The sequence below is a fragment of the Diuraphis noxia genome, unplaced genomic scaffold (assembly GCF_037042655.1).
Source record: "Diuraphis noxia isolate RWA-SAM2 unplaced genomic scaffold, SU_Dnox_SAM2 contig0007, whole genome shotgun sequence".
NCBI lineage: Eukaryota > Metazoa > Arthropoda > Insecta > Hemiptera > Aphididae > Diuraphis > Diuraphis noxia.
In genome coordinates this window covers 674,346-694,852 of record NW_028301717.1, presented here as the reverse complement: position 1 = coordinate 694,852, position 20,507 = coordinate 674,346, and the positions used below count along the sequence as shown (strand labels likewise).

General features: G+C 42.3%; 1 protein-coding gene and 1 long non-coding RNA gene across 2 annotated transcripts; both read left to right on the top strand.

Moving 5' to 3' along the window:
• Positions 1 to 3,416: 3,416 nt before the first annotated feature.
• On the top strand, positions 3,417 to 4,109 carry LOC149054335 (uncharacterized). The gene is made up of 2 exons (XM_089230280.1): positions 3,417 to 3,828; positions 3,955 to 4,109. The coding sequence occupies exons 1-2, from the start codon at positions 3,417 to 3,419 to the stop codon at positions 4,107 to 4,109; spliced, it is 567 nt and encodes a 188-aa protein (XP_089086406.1).
• A 12,503-nt stretch (positions 4,110 to 16,612) lies between these two features.
• On the top strand, positions 16,613 to 18,004 carry LOC149054334 (uncharacterized). Its single transcript, XR_016192267.1, has 2 exons — positions 16,613 to 17,306; positions 17,615 to 18,004. It is a non-coding gene; the product is annotated as an uncharacterized LOC149054334 (long non-coding RNA).
• Positions 18,005 to 20,507: the final 2,503 nt, after the last annotated feature.

The following is a 20,507-nucleotide window of genomic DNA, read 5'->3' as shown; positions in this document are numbered from 1 at the left end:
GGCGCCTGCTGTTGGGCGTCGTACACTCAGTAATGTTGTACGGCGCTCCGACGTGGGGCGCCGACCTGGCTCTCAGCCGGACCGGCCCCAAGGTGTTGGAGTCGGTGTAGCGTCTGGCCGCCATCGCTAGCGTGGGTGCGTACCGTACTGTGTCCTACGACGCCGCGACGGTCGTCGCGCGCACCATCCCCGTCGTCCTGATGGCCAAAGAACGATTCGCGTCGTTCGAGGCCAGAAGGGAGAGGCGGCTTGCGGGAACACGTGACGGGGGGCTTCCTCGGCCGGACCAACCAGCGGCGACAGTGCGGGCGGATGACTCCCAGTCACTGAGGGCTCGTTCGCTGGCAAAGTGGGCCCGGGGGATGCGGGAGTCGGTGCCACCTGCGTATAGCGGACGCGAGTGGACCCGGACCCTGGTCCCCCCGGACCTGCTCTGTCGTTGGGCTACCGGGAGGCACGGGGAGTTGTCCTTTCACCTCACCCAGCTGATGACGCGGCATGGTTGCTTCAACCGGTTTCTCTGAAAGATCAACCGTGCACCGTCTGAAGGGTGTTCCCATTGCGGTCCACCCGACGGCTACGGTGAGGAAGTCGACGACGTTAAGCACACCCTAGTTCGCTGCGAGGCGTTCAGGGGTGAGCGTGAGCGTCTGATCGGCGTGATAGGGCCATTCGACCCGGGCGGACTGGTGCCCAAGATGCTGGAAAGTCCGGCTAACTGGGAGGCGGTTGCGCGCTTCGCGAGTGATGTGATGTCGTCCAAGGAGGAGGCTGAGCGGGACAGGCAGTTCCGGTATGGTGTGGCTCCGTCTAGAAGTCGGAGGTGACAATCGCGGCCGGAGAGGGTATGCGGCAGCGCCGCGCCGCCGGTGGTCTGGCCTCTGGATTGGGCTGCGGGGCCGTTCTTGCGGTGACGCACCTTATTTATATTTATATTTATGTTATATATTTTGTTTTAACTTTGGGGCCGTGGAAGGGGGATTGTCCTTTTCACGCCCCACTACTATGTAACAGCGTGTAAGGGGCTGCAGTTGGGGGATTGTCCCTTCTGCCCCTCAAAAAAGTTGTATAATTGTTTTTAAATAAACGATGGCGACTCACCACCTGAAGCATTGCTTAACGGCGTTTCCGGGTGGTGAGTGTATTGCCGATTCATGAAAAAAAAAAAAGGTTAGGTTAGGTTAGGTTAGGTTAGGTTAGGTTCACGGTCGTGATCTGGTTTCTGATGAGATCAAGGACATAGGCCTCACTCTATCAGTGAACAAAACAGAGGCGGTGGTGTTTACCAATAGGTACAAATACGATGTTCCGAGGATAGTACTCGATGGACAAGTCATCCAGCCGAAGAACGAAATGAAATACCTTGGGATAGTAGTGGATCGTAGCCTCCTATTCAAGGTCCACATCGAAGAAGCGGCCAGGAAGGCGGAAAAGATGGCAAACGCCCTTGGAAGACTTATGCCAAACCTGGGAGGCCCCAAAGAGTCAAGAAGGAAGCTGTTTGTATCAATCACGATGTCTATTCTCCTATATGGTGCTCCATCCTGGGCGGATACATTGTCTTTGGTTCCTAAGAACAAGTCCATGGTAAATAGAGTACAACGCAAGGCACTTTTAAGAGGCATATGCGGTTACCGGACGGTTTCAGAAACGGCCACGAACATCCTGTCCGGCTTTCCACCGGCCGACTTACTGGCCGAAGAAAGGAGTGCTATGTTTAACGAGAGGAGGTCTGCCACGTGCTGCCAGCTCCCCCCCCGAGCAGCTACAATGACGAAGTGGAAAGAGCGCATCGCCGAAGCAAAAACCGGGGGCTGGACCAAGCGGCTAATCTCCGACGTCGATATGTGGTGCGGGAAAAAAGGCGACCTGGACTTCCACACAACCCAGATCCTTTCTGGACACGGTTGTTTCGGGGTCTATCTCCACAAGATTAATAAGGAAGTATCTGACATGTGCCACCACTGCGACATGGGCCCAGATAGCGCGGAGCACACGGTAGTCGAATGCCCGGCCTGGGATGAAGAGCGGCGTCAATTAGGACATGCGACGGGCAATACGGTCACAGTGGACAACCTTGTGCCCACCATGCTGGACTCTCCTGCGAACTGGCAGGCCGTCAAGGTTTTTGCCAGAGCGGTGATGTCAAAAAAAGAAGCTGACGAAAGGGATAGAGAGAAACCAGGAGGACCAAGGGCAAGGAGGAGAAATCGTACGTGACTCCAGAGCGGCGGTCGGGGACGTCTCGATAAACCAGAAAGCAAGGAAGTGTAGAAGACCTTACCTTAGTTAAGTTTACTTCTGTAGGCCTAAGGCCAACGCACCGGGTGGTTAGATTCCCCCGTATTTTGTAATAAGCGCTAGATTTGATGTAAACTAGTTTGTAATTAATTTTTTGTAATTGTTTAAATTAAGTTGCAATGTTCAATAAACGATGCGGTCAGGGGAGTAGCAATGCTCACGCAGTCCCTCCCCTGATGGCGATACCGTATAAAAAAAAAAAAAAAAAAAAAAAAGGTTAGGTTAGGTTAGGTTCCCGGCCCTTCGGGGAGGCATGGGCATGCCACCGGGCGCGTCCCCAGGCTGCGGATAGGGGAAAGTCCTGCAGATATGTAGGATAGCCGCGAAATAAGCCACACCTTCGGGATGGACGAATAAGCGGTCGCGGACAAGCTCACCACCGGGGGCTCACCACCCCCGGTGCTACATCGACCCGGCCCTCACCCACACGGTCAGGTTCCGGCAGGTTCTGTCCACCCGACAACATCAGCAAACGGACACGGATGGCCACCGTAAACCACCACTGGGGATTGATCGACCCCGGTGTCCCGAAAGATCAGGGCAACACTACGGCAAACTGGACAACCGACGCGATGCTGGCGTTGGCAGTGGCGGCCAAGCAACCATTTCAAAACTTATGATGGACGCAACAAAAAATACTGATGTTACTGCTACAGGGGCCTCGGAAACCCCAGAGCCGGCAGTTGGGTTAGGGTAATCTCGACTTGGGACCTCAGCAGAGGTCAGAAATGGGCAATTATCTCTCTACCAGCACTTTTTGCGAGCAAATTCCTGACAGCCGGAAGGCTAAGGGTGGGCTACACCAACTGTAGGGTGCGTCTCTGGGAGGAGAGAAGGAGGGGCAGATGCTCGAAATGTTTGACCGTTGGGCACACCAGGGCTGAATGTACAGGGCCGGATAGGCGTAACTGTTGCCGGGCGTGCGGCGCTAACGGCCACTACGAGTCAAGTTGCAAGGCCAACAATGAGGCAAAAGCAATCTTCAAGGCGGAACTGGCCCAACAACAAATCGGGGGCGGAAGCGGGAATAAACAGCCGAAGAGGCACGCCGGTAAACAAACCGACGCCGGGAGGTCTACGGCTGATGGGATGGCAGTGATACAAGAAGCCACGCAATGATCCGCATCCTGCAGATCAACGTCGGAGTCTGCAGAGGGGCGCAAGATCTCGCTTTAGCCACGGCGAATGAGAAGGCGGTCGACATAATATTAGTTAGCGAGCAGTACCGCGACAAGGGAGAGGAGGAAGGCTGGTACCCAGATGCAGGCGGAAGGGCGGCGATTGCGGTCCTCGGAAGACACCAGATCGAAGTAATTGGCCCCTGCTTCTCAGGGTTTAGATGGATCGAGACAAACGGATTACGGCTCTTTAGCTGCTACTGCTCCCCAAATGTCCCATTCACCGAGTTCGAGACCTTCTTAAGGCGACTGGAAATTAGCATCCGCGAGGCTAAAGGGCCTGTTATAGTCGACGGAGACTTCAATGCCAAGTCACGGGACTGGGGCAGCTGCAAGGAGGACAACAGAGGTAAGGCTCTGGCTGACCTCATCGCGTAACTGGGGTTGATCTCCTGCAACCAGGGCAACGAGCCGACCTTCGTCAGAGGTGCCTCGGAGTCTCACATCGACATTGCGTTTGCGTCGCGTGCTGTAGCGGACAGAGTGCGCGACTGGAAAGTACTGGACGAAGAGTCCCTCAGCCTTCACCGGTACGTCCAGTACTCCATCGCGGCGCAACGAACTACTTACCAGGAAACTGGATCAGTCGAAGCTCAAGGAGGCCCTCCAGCGAGTTGCGCACGTGGGTGATCAAAACGCAGAGGAGGCATGCAACATTACAATTAGGTGGCTGACGCGAGCATGTGACGGTAGTATGCCTAAATCGGGTAAAAACAACCGCCGTCCGGTTCGGTGGTGGTCTCCTGACATTGCGGATCAGAGGAGAAAGTGCCTCAAAGCACGTAGGGCATTCACTCGCAAGAGGAAGAAAACGGATGACGCTGGATGCGCGGCGGAGTTGGAATCTTTCAAGCACGAAAGGAAAACTCTGTCCATCATGATCCAGGCTGCAAAGGATGAGAACTGGAAGCGTCTGTGCGAACTTGTTGAAAAAGATCCTTGGGGCCAACCCTACAAGATAATTATGAAAAAGTTGAACGTCAGGAAACCGATACCGGGCCTCGATTTGCCAGGACGACTGGACACCATAGTAGACACGCTCTTCCCCACAAGAGCAACCATCACGAATAAGATCGCTCCAATCAGCCAGGAAGAACTTGATGAAGCCCGTTTTACACCAGTCGACGTAGCAGCAGCCGCGAAGACCTTGCCAAACGGAAAGGCGCCAGGGCCAGATGGGATACCCAACGAGGTACTGAAGGTAGCAGTTGGCCTGCACCCCGAACACTTTGCTGAACTCTTTAACTACTGTATTGGAGGCGCCATCTACCCTGAAATCTGGAAGGTGGCAAAACTAGTCCTCCTCCGGAAACCGGGAAAGCCGTTGGACAACCCATCTGCATACCGCCCTCTATGTATGCTAGACTCGACCGGCAAGCTCTTTGAAAAATTATTGACGGCGAGGCTTCGAGAGCACCTGCAGACGTCTGGAAACACCACTGATAACCAATATGGTTTTAAGCGCGGAAGGTCCACACTACATGCTATGTCCAGGGTGAGGAGTGTTTATCGGGATGCTAACGGAAGAGGCCAAGCAAGGAACTAGTTCGTGGGAATGCTTCTACTGGACGTCAAAAACGCATTCAACAGTGCGTCCTAGCCTTGCATTATGAGTGCACTCGAACGGAAGGGAACCCCGAAATACCTACGAAACATTATTGGGCAGTACCTCTCGAACAGGACCATCTTGGTGAGTGGAGATGGCAGGGAACGACCGATTAAAGTGAGTTGCGGGGTGCCTCAAGGCTCGGTCATTGGTCCGGACTTATGGACTTATAACCTAACCTAACTTAAGAGGAGCGAAGCAAAAGACTCGGCGAGTGCTAGCCACGGTGGTCACCTCTCGGTTGCTCTACGGTGCGCCTTTCTGGTTCCCGTCAATTACCACAAAAGCATTCAACAAAATGGAGTCAATCTACAGGAGGGCAATGCTCAGGGTAGCGTGTTGCTACAGTACAGTATCTCATGAAGCCGCGTCTGTGATCACCGGTATGCCTCCGTTAAAGCTACTAGCCGAAGAGAGAGTAAGTATCTTCCGGGGCGTCGACAGGAACACAGCCAGAGCAAACCTACTGTCCAGCTGGCAAACCGCCTGGAACTCTTCCAGCAAGGGAAGATGGACGCACCGTCTAATAGGCAACTTGGGGCCATGGCTTGACAGAAAACACGGCGAGGTCACTTTCCACCTATGCCAACTGCTGTCCGGACACGGCTGCTTTAATAACAATCTTTTTCGTTTTGGCAACGCTAACACCAAGTCGTGTTCCCTGTGATGGGCATCGCCCGACACAGCGGAACACGCTGTGTTCGAGTGCGATGCGTTTTACCATTGTAGAAACACGGCGTGCGTGTACCTGGGCGTGGAGAGGCTGTCGGCGGAGAATATTGTGGAGATCATGTTGCGGTCAAATGAGGATTGACGCAGAGTATCTAGTCTCGTGGGAAGTATCATGGTGACACGGGAGGCAGACGAACGAGCTAGGCAGCAGATGGCGAGACAGCAGCAACAAGATGTAGACGGCGGCGGATGAACGAGCGAGTCAGCATCAACAAGACGAAGGCGGTGGCAGGCGGCACCCAGAAACGGAAATACTATGTTAGATTAGTTACTTTGTTATGTACGCTGAAAGCGAATATAGAGAGGGTAGAGCCTCTCAAAGTGTTGTACATATTATGCGTGTAAGGTCATTTCCGGGGGGATTGTCCCTGGCGATGATCAAATACCGGCCATGTAATTTCTGACGAATAAACGATGGAACTGGGCGGACGGAATGTCTAATGACAGTTAGGTTAGGTTAAAAAAAAAAAAAAAAAGGTTAGGTTAGGTTAGGTTAGGTGGTTGATATTTTCTAGTTCAGCGGTGGCTGTCGTAGCAATAGCATGCGTGTTAGCATCGTCCTGATATCAAGGCGCTTCCAGCTGGCAATTGTTAACAGTTTTTTATGATCTTTGTACTGAAAAGTGCCTAAAAAGTGCGCGAAGGGACCGGTGTCGGTTTCGAGTCGGCCCTATAAAAACCTCCCCCATAAGGGCAGTTTTAAGTTAGGATAGTACGAACACGGATTAAGGTAAGAGCAACGCTTATTACATATTACTCTATCGTATCGGCGAGCGGTCGGCCAAAGGTCAGTCGGCGAGCCGTCGTCGTCGCCGTTATCGCCGAACCCGTATCGCGGATCGGGCGGCGCATGGTCGAAGCGGAAGCCAAACAATAACATACCTACACACTGTATGACATACAGGGTGACGCATAGCTAATAAACCAGAGTCGTAGAAGTATGAATTGCGGCAACCACGATGACGATGATGACACCATGGAAGCTGAATCTGGTGACCCAAACTCCAGTCCGATGAGTAACAGATTGTGCACCGGAGGTGACACCACACCAGTTACGGGTGTTAAACGAAAGGTCGCCATAACAACACCTACCTCCACGGCGGAGGGCAGTGGGAATCAGGTAGAGGCGGGACTGGCGTGCATAAAATCCTTGCTGAAAACAGCAATGGCCGAAGCGAGACAAGGGAAAGATAATTGGGATCCAACCGTATCATTAAGATAATGGAAGATATGTTCGACGTCGTGGCTCCGATGTTAACAAGAAAGGGGAAATTGAGGTCACCACTTCTTCCCCCAGCTAAGAAACCGAGGGACGACTTGGCGACCGGCCCAGTGGTCAGGAGCATTGACGGGCCGGTGATGGTTGACGTTGGGACGGACACCATACTGACCCCTAACTGGTGGGAGAGCGAACAGGAGCGTCGGAAGAAGGAGTCAACAAGACGTCGCTCACGCAAGGCAGGTGCTCGTGGGCCGGCAGAGATGACTACTCACACCGACGATGGAGCTGAATCGGCGATGGAGACGGATGGCGAAGGGTGGAAGGTAGTCGTTGGTAGGAAAACAACCTCAGCACCTCCCAATGGTAAAACGGTGGGCCAACACATACCTCTGACGACAGGGGCCAAGCACAGGGCTAAGCCCCCGGCTGTCTTAGTCAAGTTGGCGGCTGGCTCGTCATACGCAGACACCGTTCGCGCAATTAGGCAGAACAGCGAGATAAACTTGGCGGAGCTGGGAGCTCAGGTAATCGGCATGCGTAAAACCAGGGATGGTCATCTGCTAGTCGAGCTAGACAAAGGTGCTGGATCCGTAGTAGCAGCACAGAAGTTGTCGTCGGCCATTGCTACCAGGCTGGGTGATGCTGTCGGAGGAGTATCGCAGCTTAGCCAGTATGCTGTAGTCGAGATTGTGGACCTCGATGCAGTGGCAACCAAGGATGAGGTCCTGTCAGCATTGCGGGCGGCAATACCAGGATCTGATGACGACCAAGCTGCCATCTGTGAACGGCAGGCTATGCAGATCACTGGTCTCTGGCCCACTAGGTCCGGCCAGCAGATTGCTACTGCTAGAATGACTAGAGCCGCCGCCTCTAGAATAAGTCGAGTACCAATTGGATGGACAATGTGCCGCGTTCGCCCTAGGCGGTCTGAACCAGAAAAGTGCTTCCGATGCCACGGATTTGGACACCAAAGTGGTAATTGCTCCGGGCCCGACCTATCGTCCAATTGCAAACGCTGTGGAGAACCAGGGCACGAGCTAAAACAATGCCTGGCAGACAAAGACTTATGCGTAGCGTGCGAGAGAGCTGGCTTTGTGCGCTACGAGCATAAGCCAGGCTCAGGTACGTGCAAAGCCAGGAAGGAGGCAATCAAGAAGCCAACCGGGCGCAATCCACAAACCCAGTCTCGGCAGCTAGGCAGCGGAGATGGAGTAAGCACGCTGCAATGATTCGCTGCCTACAGATCAATCTTCAACGGAGTTCCATACCACAGAACTTGCTACAACAGACTTCCGCTGCCACAGGCGCTCAAATTCTCATAGTCTCTGAACAGAACTGGAATCCGACTCATGACGACCGATGGGTAGCCAGCACCGATGGAACTTGTGCAGTTGCACTCACGGCCACCGCTGACTTTGTACCTGACTCGATCGGGTCGGGTCGCGGCTTCGCCTGGATTCAGTCACGGGGCATTAGGATATACAGCTGCTACATCTCCCGGAACGACACGGATGCCAACTTCGCCAACTTCCTGGAAGACGTCGAGCAGTCTGTTCGCTCGGCAGACTTGCACTGCTCGGTTATCATCGGAGGCGATTTTAATGCCTGGTCGCAGGAGTGGGGCTCAGCGCAGAACGATGCTAGAGGCGACCAATTAGCTGACCTAGCTGCTAGTTTGGACCTGTTGGTCGGTAACGTTGGCACCAAGCCTACGTACCGCAGAATAAACGCTGAGTCGGTGATCGATGTCACGTTCCACCGCTGCCGACCTTGCCTCGCCCTCACCCATTGGAGAGTCATGGACGAAGTCGAATCGGCGAGTGACCACAGATACATTCAGTTCCGGTTAGAACGGTTAGAACGGACTCCTGATCAGGACGATCCCCCGGAACGCCTCAGGGGATGGGCCTACAGACGGTTCAATTTAGACGCACTAACTTCCCACCTGGAAATAGCACCTCTGCCCGCTACTGATGAAAACACGCCCACTGATCAAGCTGCTGACCAGCACATTTCATACTTGACATCTGCTTGCGACGCATGCATGCCGCCCAGGGCACCACCGCCTCACGGCAGAAGGCAAGCCCACTGGTGGAACCAAGAAATTGCCACACTACGCGACGAATACGGTCGACTGCGTAGGAGTTACCACAGGGCAGCAAGAAGGCGAGAGTCACACGAACAACTAGATGTTCATCGAACCGCATATAAGGTCAAGAGGAAGGTATTGCGGCAAGCAATAAGATCCTCCCAGGCTAAATGCTGGTCCGACCTATGCAGATCCGTTGACTCTGACCCGTGGGGTCTTCCCTACAAAATCGTCACCAAACGCATCGGTCGTCGACGTCCAGGAATTGAAGCCCGCGGCATGGAGTCGGAGATCGCCGATCACCTCTTCCCGAACCCCCCAGCGACAGACTGGGCACTCGAGCCCCGCCCACCAGAAACCGCAGAAGATGAAACCGTTGAAGACTTCACCCTGGCCGAACTGGCCCAAGCCTGCAAAAGACTTCCCCCTGGCAAGGCAACCGGCCCTGATGGTATCCCCAATGAGGTTCTAGCCAAGGTGTTCCTCCGGAAGCCTAACATCCTACTCAGCGTCTACAACAACTGCTTGGCCAACACCACCTTCCCTTCCCGATGGAAGAAATCCAGACTAGTACTATTGCACAAAGGCCCCGGCAAGCCGACAACCGAAGCGTCCAGCTATAGGCCGCTGTGTATGCTTGATTCCTCGGGGAAACTCTTAGAGCGGCTAATTCTGGCAAGACTCGACACGCACCTCGATAGCACCGGTCATAGATCACCAAACCAATACGGGTTTCGCCAAGGCAGCTCGACTTCTGACGCAATTGAACGACTGCTGAACGCCGCACACGGCGCAGCGTTAGGTGCGGCACAGCACAGGGATATTTGCGTGGCTGTGTCTCTAGATGTGAAGAATGCATTCAACACGGCTCCCTGGAAGAAGGTGGATAATGCCCTCCGGGTTAAGAATGTACCCTCTTACCTTGTGAAAATGATAAGATCCTACCTACAGGATCGATCCATATTGGTTGGCGAAACACTCCACCATCGAAGTACGACGTGCGGCGTGCCACAGGGCTCGGTTCTCGGACCAGCCTTGTGGAATGTCTTTTACGACGATTTATTGGACATGGAAACCCCTTCGGGTGTCCAACTCGTGGCATTTGCCGATGATGTGTGCGTCATAGGAATCGCCCGCACAGGCGAGGCAGCCGCTACCCTGCTTAATCCTGTGTTAGCTAAGGTATCGGCTTGGATGGAACAAAACGGACTGAAGTTAGCCCCCACCAAAACTGAGGCTGTAGTCCTGACAAGGAAAAACAAATATGACAACCCGGAGCTTCTGGTTGAAGGACACGTAATTCCTATCAAACGATCAATGCGATACCTTGGTGTTGAGATCGACACTCGGCTCTCTTTCACCAAACACATACAACAGGCCTCCCGTAAGGCTACCGACTCAGCGACAGCCATAGGCAGACTGATGCCCAACATCGGCGGACCGTCGCAAAGCAAAAGAGCGCTTCTTGGCACTGTGGCAAACAGTAAGATGTTGTACGCCTCACCGACCTGGGCCGTCCGCGGGACAAAAACGGCTAAGAATCGCGCAGAATTGGCAAGAGCGCAGAGGGCCGTCGCACTCCGCATAACACGTGCCTACAGGACAGTCTCGGCCGACGCTTCGTCAGTATTGGCCTCAATGCTACCTGCAGACCTGTTAGCAACAGAGAGGGCTAGAGTTCGGGTTCGCCTGGACGACCAGACTGACGTCGTCCCGAACACCGTTAAAAACCAAGAGAGAACAATCAGTATTGCAGCTTGGCAAGCTCGGTGGGACCGGTCTGATAAAGGCAGATGGACATACCGGCTCCTCCCTGACGTTGGGCGCTGGTTAACAAAGCCACCGCTAACCCTGACTTTCCGACTGACGCAGGTGCTTTCGGGGCACGGGTGCTTCCGGAGCTACCTGAAGAGGTTTAATCGGGCGGACGACAGTTATTGCGTATACTGCGTCAACCCCGACGACTCTGCTGAACACACAGTTTTTACCTGCCCGAGATGGATTGACGACCGCGTTCGGATGACTGAGATTATGAGGCGACCTCCGAACGCGGGTGACGTTGAGGAAATCCTGTGTGGTCCCCTGTCACATGACTTGCCAGAAGACGCCCAAGCCCGAAGAAGAATTATTAAACAGTTCGAAACTAATCGCCTGGAGTTCATCCGCATGGTCGAGACGATTCTGTCGACCAAGGAAAAGGATGAACGCGAGGAAGAGGCCTTGCGAAGGGCATAGGGGAACGTGCGACCGCCCTGATGGAGATCGAAACATCCAGAGTGGTAGACTCCGGTCGGCTCGCCAATCGGATGACAGGCACGCGAATTCAAGGGCGGCGGACTCCGGTCAGCCCGAGAAGAACAGGAAGAAGCCAAGTAAAACTTGTAATGTAATTAATATTTGATAATGTCAATAAACGATGGCGGCGCCGCGGAAGCAATGCGAAAGCAGATCCCGCGGCGTCGTCGGTTAAAACAGAAAAAAAAAAAAAAAAAAAAAGGTGGTTGATATTAAATTATTTAAATTATTACCATAACACAGCGATTCTCAACCGCGAGTCTCGACCCAAATTAGGGTCACAGAGGTTTTTATGGAGGGTCGCGAAATTATGATTTTTTTTTACGGGGGGGGGGTCACCAAAAGTTAAATTAAAAATATTAGGGTCACGTTTACAGTGGCGTGCCCGTGAAATTTCAATGGGGGGGGGGGGGATATATTTTATATATTTTTTGGTAAAAGTACATTTAAATTAACTATGGTTATCCAAATACAAAAATTGTTAAATATTATATGTTCATTCATGCATAATGAGTATCATTCTACAATTAGAATTAATTTAAATAGCCACACACTATTCACTATTGTTTAAATAAAATGACAAAATTAAACTAAAAACATTTATAACCTTTATTAAAATATTTAATATACAAAAGAAAAATAATTCTTAAAAACAACTTAATTATTCCAAACAAAAATTTAACCACCTAGATTTTGTACTCATCTCATTAATGACTTCATCAGTATTTATTTTAAATGTTCATCAGAGCTAAGCCGTTTAATCTTGCTTGTCCAATAGAATATATAAATGTTTATAAATGTCTATGGTAATATACTAATATCTAATAAGTTGAAGTCAACAAAAAAAAGTCAATGGGGGGGGGGGATATAACCCTTAACCTCCCCCCCTTGGGCACGCTACTGCACGTTTATAAAAGGTTGGGAACCGCTGGCATAACAGCATAACTTCTATAACAAAATATACATAATTATTTTGTCATGATTATTAGTTACTACAAATTACAATACAATGGCAAAACAGGACACATTAAATTTAATTTAATAAGGCACGTTTCCCTATATTTTTACTATGAAATACATAATTATATACATAATTTAATTTTATCCCTCTGTGTTGCACAACTTTAGTAGATGAGCATATTTATTCCCTCTCTTTCCAATCATTAAATACTACAATTAATCAACAAAATATTTATATATAATTTTATTACTTCATCGTAAATATAATATACATTGTCAAAAATAATCTAAATTATAATATTTTTGAAATAACACATACCTATTTCACACTATCCAATAATTTTTATGGCACGTTTCCCTATATGTATTTTTTCTATTATTACCTAAAATAGTTATGTACTGCATTGTCTGCAGTCTCAAATAAGATTACTAATTTAGTAATTTAAACAATTTTAATTTTAGACTTCAGTGAAGAATAATTATTTTTTATATTTTTTTAATGAATTACCATATTTATTAATGTGAGTTTAGTGTTTAGTAAAACAATGTTGAATTATTATACAAAATTGAAATAAGTATTGTAATTTGTAGTAACTAATAATCATGACAAAATGACAAAATAATTATATAATATCAATATGTATTGGTATTTTGTTAAAGTCGCTAAAAACGTTAATATGCCCTTATGGTAATAAATAATAATTTAAATTTAATATCATAGATAATAAATTCATTTATTATCTATGTTTAATATCAATTATACTGATAAAGTATTAACCAAAGGAATGGTATTAAACATCGTAACCGGTATCTTGGTTGGTTATGTGATAAGGGAAACTGCTCCGAGGGTGCTGTCTCCAGACACTCGTGTTTTTATTTACTTTCTGGTTTTTTATTTACTGTCTGGTCTAATAATCACGATTTAAGATATCTTAAATCGTGCTGATACCTTCAGCTATGATAATTATCATGAACAGTATCAATTTTCAAAGCAGCTGCACTGCTGCGGCGGATTTCACTTGTCTGAAAAATTATAACTTATAAGACGTAATTAAAAACCATATTATTAAGATTTAAGTCATTCTTCGCCTCGGACTGGCACGACGCACGAACTTCCAGTGCCACTACTAAAAAAAAATAGACCCCTCTGATGGCAACTTTTATTTAGCCCTAGGCACGTGCCTACCCTGCCTATACGTTAATCCGGCACTGTGTATAGGTACCACAGATTATATGAAAACTGATTGTGCACTTCCTATGCTGCAATGCAAAAAATGAATAAGGTGCTCTGATTGGTCTCCGTCCAAATCAGTGTAGCCACAAAAGTAGTAAAATATAATGGTAAATTATTGTCTACAAAAAACATATTCTTTTAAATTTTTCACAATATCAAACAATTTATTAACAATTAAAAATGATACAAATTACAATATTGAATATAACTAAATTTTACACTTTACACATAACTTACAGATTTTATTATAAACAATTAAAAGTAAATACATATAATAAATTATAAACATGGAAATATACAAATATAATATATATATAATAATATAATAATATATAAATGGCTTTCTTAATAACTAAAATAATAAGGTAAGTACTAATAATTTATTCATAAATGATTTAATTTACATAACTTTCTATTTATTTTTTATTTTTTCTGATATTAAATTCCTATTTAAAAATTTAATAGCAGCATGAATCCTAAATCTTATAAAATAATTAATTAAATATTCTTTATTAAATAGGGGACATGGATGATTAAATACAATATTAGTCATACTTAGCTTTAACCTTATACCTACTTCCTTGTCAATAGATACATGTGGAAATCTATGAATAAAAATATCTTCGTAAAATGCATATTGTGGCATCATTAAATTTCCAAACATTGATTTTTCTGTATTTTCATAAGCTTTGAAATAACAAAGTAAGAAAGAGTCGTCCAATTTTTTTTGTGATTTTGCATATTCAATATAAACATCGCAAGTATGATTTTCAATGCATTTCTTTATTAAAAACCCACAGACATAAATGAAAGCATTTTTTTCAGGCATTGATAAATTCCTATAATCCGGAGTGTTTATTGTTAATGTATTTTTTTTTAAATTTAAATGGATTTTTATCTCGAAAAATTAATTTAAGGTTTTCATCATTAATAGGGTCTGTATTCATTTTTGATAAAATTTCATCTAAGTCTGCTATACAATTAGCATTATCTGAGTGACTAAAATAATTAGAAAAAAAATTTTGCTTAAATGACCAGATAAATTGTATTGGAGTTGGATTTATGTTATTGCCATTATGTTGGGTGCGAAACGTGCCAAATAAATTTTCCAAACAGTCTTGGTTGATTCGATTTGTATACAGAGTGATTCTTTTATCAAACAACACTCATTATTTGAAAAAGTATTGACTTTTTTCAAATTTTTTTTTTTTCAAAATTGTAGATTTATGCTGTTCTAGAATTGTATATCTTTTTTATATTTTTCACCCTTATATTTATTAGGTAAACCACTGTCAACTTTTGATTTTCAAATGGTAACCTATACTTAAAATTTAATAATTGAATAAAACTATTTTTTTCATTAATTAATACGTTCTAATTTTCATTTTTCGTTAATCCGTTGATGAGATATTGCTCCTCAAAGTTAGGTGGTTTTGGGAGATAGTTATCGTAATATGTAAATGTGTTATACCTCGTCAGCAGATACCGCAGCTATCAGGATTTTTATGTCCCAGTGCAAAAGATATCACACTTTTCAAATCAGTCCATAAAGCTCCTAAATGTATTTTATTATGCCCATTTTGCAGGGAGACACGAAGTTCACCCCACGAAGGTGATTACGTCAATGGTCAGTGGTCGTAATAATTATTATCAATTATAAAGACCAGAAGTTATAAGTAATAAATTCGATATCGTTCAACCCAAGATATAGCGGCGATAATCTTTGTACCTGATCGCCGATAATACCTACATACAATAACACACGATCATAATATTACTATTATTATTGGTCTGCTTCTGTTTGTAGCTTCGATCACGATCTCACCTCTATTCTATGCTCCAACACACCATAGAATAACATTCGGAAATACAGAATTATTTTAGTGTTTAGTCCATAAAAGTTACTGTTGTCCATGGTTTATCATTACAACCACGATTTAAGATAGTATGGTTGCCCAACGACCCATTAGAAAAATGTTATCACACAGCAACGATTTGAATCAAAAAGTCACGTGATCTGTGACTGTTTCCGCATCTAGCGCTCATAACGGTTAAAATTATAAAAACGAATTAACATTGTTATGATAAACACTTATAAATATATAATAATAATTAATAATCATATAAATCATATTATATTATTATTATTTATTTATATTATAAATTGGTTTTTTAATTATATTATTTTAAATACATTGTAGAATAACTAGAATTTGTTATTAATGTTATTATGTTTGTCAATTAATGATGAATAATATTTATTTCCATGACATAAAAAAGTTTATTATATTATATATACATGTTTATTACTATTTATTAATTAATTTTTATTTTAATTTATAATGTGTTACGAATTTACGATGGTCATTGGTCGATGATAATTAATAATTGTTGTCATTATCATTATTGATAGTAAAATTACTTATTATATAGTATGTCATAAATACATTAAACAGTATTGACAATTTTAAAATAGTCCACCAAAAGCACTAGCACCGGCATCAAAATTTAAGTCGTATGCCGTCTTATCATAGCTCGTTGGGCAACCATACTATCTTAAATCGTGATTACAACCACGAATTAAAATATACTGGATACCCAACGATGCATGATAAGGCGCTCCTAAACTGACTTTCAATGTGCAAAGGTGCACTAGCGCTCCAAGGGAATTAAATGTTTACTAATGGATTGACTATTTAAAATTTAAAATATTATGCATAAATAACAAATAATATTATGATTTTTCCATAAATCTAAATCTTTAGGTACACCAAAAGTACTTTTTTTTCTTTTAGAATCACAAAGTGGAACACAACAACTCATTTTTGTTTTAATGAAAAAAATATTTTGGATTAATGAAAAATGGGAAATCTATTTAAGTTATAAACATGAATTAAGATGTACGTCTATTTTAATTCTTGGTTATAAACAATGTCCAATGATAGTAATTAACATGACGAATTGACGAATATAATTTGTCATGGTTGTTTATTTAATTCCTAATATTTAGAAATTTGGCGGTAAATTATTTTGTAAAAGTTGCTACTAATATGATAACAAGCGCTAGGTGTAGTTTGCAACAGCTGTTTTGGCAAGTCAGTTTTGGGTCCAAGAAAAATAGCAGTTCATATAGGTCGTTGGGTATCCAGTATATTTTAATTCTACAACTAATACAACTGTCTATCATAAAGAAAATACAGTGTTACCAATATGTGTATTTACAAAATAAATAGTAACTTACTGTTTATTTGTCACAAATAAAATCCCGTTTTTGTTACTCTAGTAGACAGCCTGTACTACAGTTGTAACAACTGTTAACTGTTTTAAATCACTGCTGTAGTGTACAGTAATTTATTTTCCGTTGTCTGTTACTCGTTACTGGTCAGTATAATTTATAGCATGGTGCTATGGCGTCAGCGACCGATACTACCAAGTACTAATTACTTGTGTACTACAGTCTACAGTAGTAAACTTAATAAATTTCACATTTTCACAATAATATTATCATAATAAATAATATTCTGTGCCTTTGTAGTTTTAACGAACTAGCTGATCTAGTTAACTGGAGCTCTAGTTAAATATTTAAATATGTGTAATTTATCAACTTACTTATTTTGTTATTTTCAATAAAATTCCAAGACCAATTTATTAACTTGATGTACATGTGCCTACCGAAAATTCATTCGTTCGTAAGTATAAGAATTCATATTAAATATAAATTTTAACAAACTTTGGTTAAGAATGGAAAAAATGTAACATACATACATAAATATACATGTATGTATTTGTATACAATTTGAATAAAAAATACATGTTATTTATATTTTAGCTTATGTTCTAATTGCTTGCCATCTTCAGTTAAACAAAAATGTTTTAATACTTCAGAGGAAGTAGATTTTTTCAATATTGAGTTTTCAATTTTGTTGCAACAATCTCTTATTCTTTGTTTAAGTTCCTCCACACTATTGCATTTTTCTTTATACACTTCATTTTTTAGATGGCCCCAAAAAAAGAAGTCAAGAACACTCAAATCGGGGGAACGAGGTGGCCATTGAATAATGGGGCTGTGAGTTCCAAACCAGTTATTGTCTCCATACATCTTATTGAGGTATGCACGTACAGCCAAGGTATTATGTGCTGGTGCACCATCTTGCTGCCAAATCAAATTCAAGCGCTGTTGAAGTGAAATATTTTCCAATAGTATGGGTATATCATCTTTCAAAAAACCAAGATACTTATTGCCATTAAGATTTTCCTCAAAAAAATATGGACCAATTAAATACTCATCAATAATCCCACACCAAACATTCACACCCCAACGAACTTGCTTAGTTCATTAATTTTAAGATTTTTAAATTAATAATAAAAACAAAAATCTAAACAGTAAGCACTGAATACGACTTCAAACTTATTAATCCTACCATCCTACACACACTATTGGCAAAATTAATTTTAGTTATTTAGGTATTCTATGGTATTATCAAAAGTAATAACCAATGGTATTTTCAATGATAAATGAGTGCAATAACAATTAATAATAAATGTACAATATATTATATAATAACCATATCTAATAATGGACCTTAATGGCATAATATTAACAATAAATTAACTTAATAGGTAACTTAATTTATTTTTTTATACATATAATATACATATAACTGTGTATAGCTTTGGTAGATTTAACTAATACAAAATAATGTGTTAATTATTATTATAGATTTAATATATCTATTTAATGCTGTTTACCATATGGATACTTTGAACATGTAAATGCCTATTAGGATTTAAGTTTTTTAATGATAATTTTGTTTTTTAACAAATCAAATATTGTACCTCTTCTCATATAAAGTATCATTTGAGCACATGCACATTGAATAAAGAAGTTAGACAAGTACATAACACTATGGTACATATGTTTATTACAAATCTGAACTAATTTAATATTAAGTATAAACAACATTTTTTTTTATGTTTACAATTTCAATTTAATACATTTACAATTTCAAATCAAATATTAGTATAATATAAATAATTCACCATACATCGCTTCAATAGTTGTAATATACGTTGTAGGACTAGGTCTTTTTGACCAATCACATGAATTTAATCAATATGTAGCTATTTAAATAAACAATGACATACGTCCAAATATACATATATAGCACTGATCAATTTATATAATTATATTTTATGTAAAAAAATTCAATGTCGCGAACAGGGTTTGAGACCATTGGCACAACTAGAGTGTGCAAAAGGGTCTTTAGCACCTCTTGTTTTTTTAGATTTAACTATCATTATTATAGTGAAATACCCTCAATTTAATGTTTTTAAAATATAAAATATTATAGCACCCCACGTTTTAAATTTTTTTAATGTATATTTTCTACTTTAATAAGATGCAAGTGATAACCACTAACAAAAACTAGGGAGAGAATAACCATTTTTTAGATTGCTTAATTTTGATTATTTAAATGTTTTTTTAAGCGTTTGATTTGATGATTTTAGGTTCTGTTTAGCCCTGAACCCTGTTCACGACAAAATTCCTCACATATTATACTGATATTATTATGAACCGTTAAACAATTTTACTTTAATAAGCCTAGGACTATGAAAAACCTATTTCAAAATGATGATACAGTTTAACCTAAATGTTCGTTTTGCAGTTAATATGCAAAATATGAGTAAAGATAAAACATGTATTCAAAAAATTAAAACAAACTTTTCAATCACCCCAGACTTAAAAAGTAAAATTTAAAAATGGTATTAATAATATTCTAACTTGAATTTAGTACTAATTATTATTTGGTGACAACACCAATCATTGACAGAAATAATTTTGTATTTATCATTATGACATTATACAATGTAGCACAGTAGACTAATGTTTTTGGATGTTTTGATTATTATATCTTTTTTGTTAAAGGGCTTGTCCGTAAAAAATAAAAATAAAATAATTATTAATCACATAGCCACTTAAAAATTCTTAATTTGATTTAGGACATAATCTACATATTAAACACAAAATAAATATCTATATCTATGTATATTATCTTTTAAGTTGTAATGATTGATGTTGTCGCCTAATTTAAATTATTTATAAACTAGCATACAAATTATAAAGCTTTAACATTAGCACAATTTTTAGTTTTCGATACATTTTTTTTTTTCATTCCGAAAATCGGTTAAATGATTTTTGATGTCCCTCTCCACTTACATTCCTCTTCAGCTTTCAGTATGTTCCTATTCTAGTACCTTCAATCACTTGCTTCAGAAATGGAGTTCTAGCCCTTCCTTTTACAGGTTTCCTCCTTATAACGTGTCCGATCCATGCTTTTCTTCTCAATCTTAGCGTACTCCGTATTGATTTTTGATTCTCCTAAATACCTCAAAATTTTTTTATCTTTTCTGTCTATTGAATTTCAGCGTTTTCCAACATAATACTTTAAAAGCTTTTATTTTGGCTTTCTCAGTCTTCAGTAGTGTCCCAATATCTGCTCCATATATGTAGATCTACATTCCACACAAAGCCTTTTATAAGTGATTTTCTGTTGTCCAAACTTAATCTATTTGAGGTAAAAGATTTATTTTTTTATAGTAGGCCTGTTTGGCATGCGCTATTCTACATACTGCATCTGTACAACTTTTCTCATCGCTTGTGATTGAATAGGTATGTGAAGTTTAAGTGTTTTTTAAGCTAATGAGATAGATTGTTTTATTAATTTTAATTTTTGCTTGCATTAATAAACTAGTAAAACTTACCAATAGGTACATTGTACAAATGAACTTGCAAAGTATCCAATTCACGTGAGATTAACCAATTTAGGTACTTAAATGTTTAATTAAATTACTAAATAAAATACAATATGTGGTAAATATTATAATTTAAG

Excerpts from the sequence above, each read along its gene's own strand:
- LOC149054335 (XM_089230280.1), top strand. The coding sequence starts at position 3,417 with ATGATCCGCATCCTGCAGATCAACGTCGGAGTCTGCAGAGGGGCGCAA. Across the intron at positions 3,829-3,954 it reads CTGCAAGGAGGACAACAGAG|CGGACAGAGTGCGCGACTGG; the intron begins GTAAGGCTCTGG and ends CGCGTGCTGTAG.